This window comes from Alosa sapidissima, chromosome 20 (genome assembly GCF_018492685.1).
Source record: "Alosa sapidissima isolate fAloSap1 chromosome 20, fAloSap1.pri, whole genome shotgun sequence".
Classification (NCBI taxonomy): domain Eukaryota; kingdom Metazoa; phylum Chordata; class Actinopteri; order Clupeiformes; family Clupeidae; genus Alosa; species Alosa sapidissima.
In genome coordinates, this window is record NC_055976.1 from 21,790,099 (window position 1) to 21,792,598 (window position 2,500).

General features: G+C 50.6%; 1 protein-coding gene across 12 annotated transcripts in view; it reads left to right on the top strand.

Annotated features, from left to right (window-relative positions):
- Window positions 1–2,500, top strand: part of limch1b (LIM and calponin homology domains 1b) — a 125,020-nt gene that overhangs the window by 77,860 nt on the left and 44,660 nt on the right. For 11 of the 12 annotated variants that reach the window (XM_042075351.1, XM_042075347.1, XM_042075349.1 and 8 more), the window contains exon 4: window positions 1,942–2,048. In XM_042075351.1, the coding sequence (XP_041931285.1) occupies window positions 1,942–2,048 (107 nt within the window). Of the gene's footprint in view, window positions 1–1,168; window positions 1,380–1,941; window positions 2,049–2,500 lie in introns of those variants that run through there. The other variant, XM_042075357.1, reaches the window with a different exon arrangement.

Sequence of the window (2,500 nt, forward strand, 5' to 3'; positions counted from 1 at the left end):
GAGAGAGAGAGAGAGAGGGTGTGAGAGAGAGAGGAAAAGTGGAAAAGTAAACCAAAACAATGTTGAAACAATTAGGAAGATAAAGTGCAGGTCAGATCAGTTTGGACAGACAGTGAGTGCATGCGTGTGACTCCCGTCTCACTTGGGAAACTGGATATGAGGCCTTTGTTCTGCTGACTCCAGGTGAGAGACCTGGGTGCCTGGAAAACATAAACATGTGAGTGTGTGTGTGTGTGTGTGTGTGTGGGTGTGAGAGAGTCTACTTTGTCATCTTCACAAGCGCGTACACACGCCAATTCCCTCCCAGTTTAAACAGCGAGAGTGCCGATTCTGTTTCAGGGGGCCGATCTCACCAGTGCATCTGCCCAGCACTATCTCACTTCCTGTTTACAGCTGGGATTGTGTTCACGTAGCTAGTAGCGCCCAACAAGCTGCCGTTCACACCCAGTATACTGTAGATGGATGTGATTTATTGCCTTGCTACATGCTGCCACGTTCCCTTTCCATTGGGTTATGTACAGACAGTGACATACAGGAGTATAAATAGGCCAGTGCCTCATGATGGAGGCTGTTTTTTGCATTAAGTAGCGGCCTGGCGGGTGGCAGTACATCTGGATAGCCTGTGGACACTATGGCAGGTGGCTTCACAGCAGCAGTGGTGTGCTGATGTACTTAATAGCTCCTGATTTTGTGTGTGTGTGTGTGTGTGTGTGTGTGTGTGTGTTTGTTTGTTCATGTGTCTGTCAGTGTGTTTGTTTTTGTGAGCGTGTGTGTGTGTTGATGACCTATTTAACACCATGTCGCACTCTCTGTCTGGTGTTAATAGTGGGTGTCACCCGATTCCGTCAGAAAGGGGGGGGTGGGGGTGGGGGTGGTGGTGGGGTTGAAAGAGGTGGTCACATTTTGGGAGTGGCTTCATCTCCAGGGAAACAGAATCAGAACTTTCTTGCCGGTCCGCAGACAGGAAGCCCAGTGCAGAACTGGGAGAGAAGGGTGGGGCGAGGGAGGGATGGAGGGAGAGAGAGAGAGAGCGAGAGAGAGAGAGAGAGAGAGAGAGAGAGAGAGAGAGAGAGGCTTAGGACGTGAGAAGAAGAATTTTTTTTTTTAAAAAACGTTGAGAGGGGGGAAAAAAGCCTCTCGGTACATCCCACCAAAACAACAGGCAGGACAACAATCAGCCCAGAGGAGAGGAAACTGTGCCACCCTTTCCAGGCCTGTGTGTGTGTGAGTGAGTGAAAGAGCGAGAGAGAGAGAGAGCACAGAGAGGAGGGGAGAGGAGAGTGGAGAATAGAGCAGAGCTCAGCAGAGTGGAGCAGAGAGGACCAGTGGACGCTGGGAACCGGAGAGGAGAGGAGAGGCAACGCTAAAGAACTCAAGAGGTCAGCTTGCACACGGGGGAACAAAAGACTCGGACACACCTGGTCAGAAGAGAAAGAGAGAGAGAGAGAGAGAGAAAGAGAGAGATTGAAAATAGTATTGGGGAAAGAAAATAACCAAAGAAACTAAGGAGAGAGAGAGAGAGAGAGAGAGAGAGAGAGAGAGAGAGAGAGAGAGAGAGAGAGGTGGGGCAGAATGTAGAGTAGAGCTGTGAGCTGAGCCAACTGCGGGCTGTGCTGAAGCAGCAGGATGAGGAGAGGGAGTGCAGCACAGGGACAGAGACAGGGGAGGGACAGAGACACGGAACGAGGGAAGTGGACGCGAGTGGAGGAGAGAGGGAAGAGTGAGTGATGTCCAGCTAGCTGCCACTTTGCAGCCCTGGTCTAAAACCACAGGCGTCGTCGTGCTACTTCTCCGTGACTCACTGTGTGTGTGTGTTTGTGTGTGTGTGTGTGTGTGTGTGTGTGTGTGTGTGTGTGTGTGTGTGTGTGTGTGGGGGCACTGTGGCGCACTGTGGCTAATGCTCTGCTGTTGGCCTGTGTGTGTGTGTGTGTGTGTGTGCAGGACAACCTGACGCTGTTCCTGAGGGGCTGTGAGGAGCTGGGGCTAAAGGGAACGCAGCTGTTCGACCCCGGAGACCTGCAGGACACCTCCACACGCGTCTATGCCAAGTAAGAGACACCTCTGGGTGTGTGTGTGTGAGTGTGATCTTGAGATTCATGAGATGACAAATACTTTGACACGGTTCTAGCCAGTGTCATGCAGTGTGTTTTGTTGGTGACTAATTGATCGCGTGTGAGTGTGTGTGGTATTGATTATCCAACATCTGACAGAGATTGTAAGGTCATCTGTGTGTGTGCGTGTGCGTGTGCGTGTGTGTGTGTGTGTGTGGGTGTGTGCACGCGAGTGTGCATCTTTCAGTCAGAGACTCAGTTTGCTTGCTATATAGATATGTACATACTGGTATATGTGTTTGTGTGTGTATTTTGCTCTGTCCTATATAATTATGGTTTACTTGACATCTCCTAATCTTATTTTTCCTCTCCTCTCTACTCCTCTCCTCTCCTCTCCTCTCCTCTCTACTCCACTCCTCTCCTCTCCTCTCTACTCCACTCCACTCCTC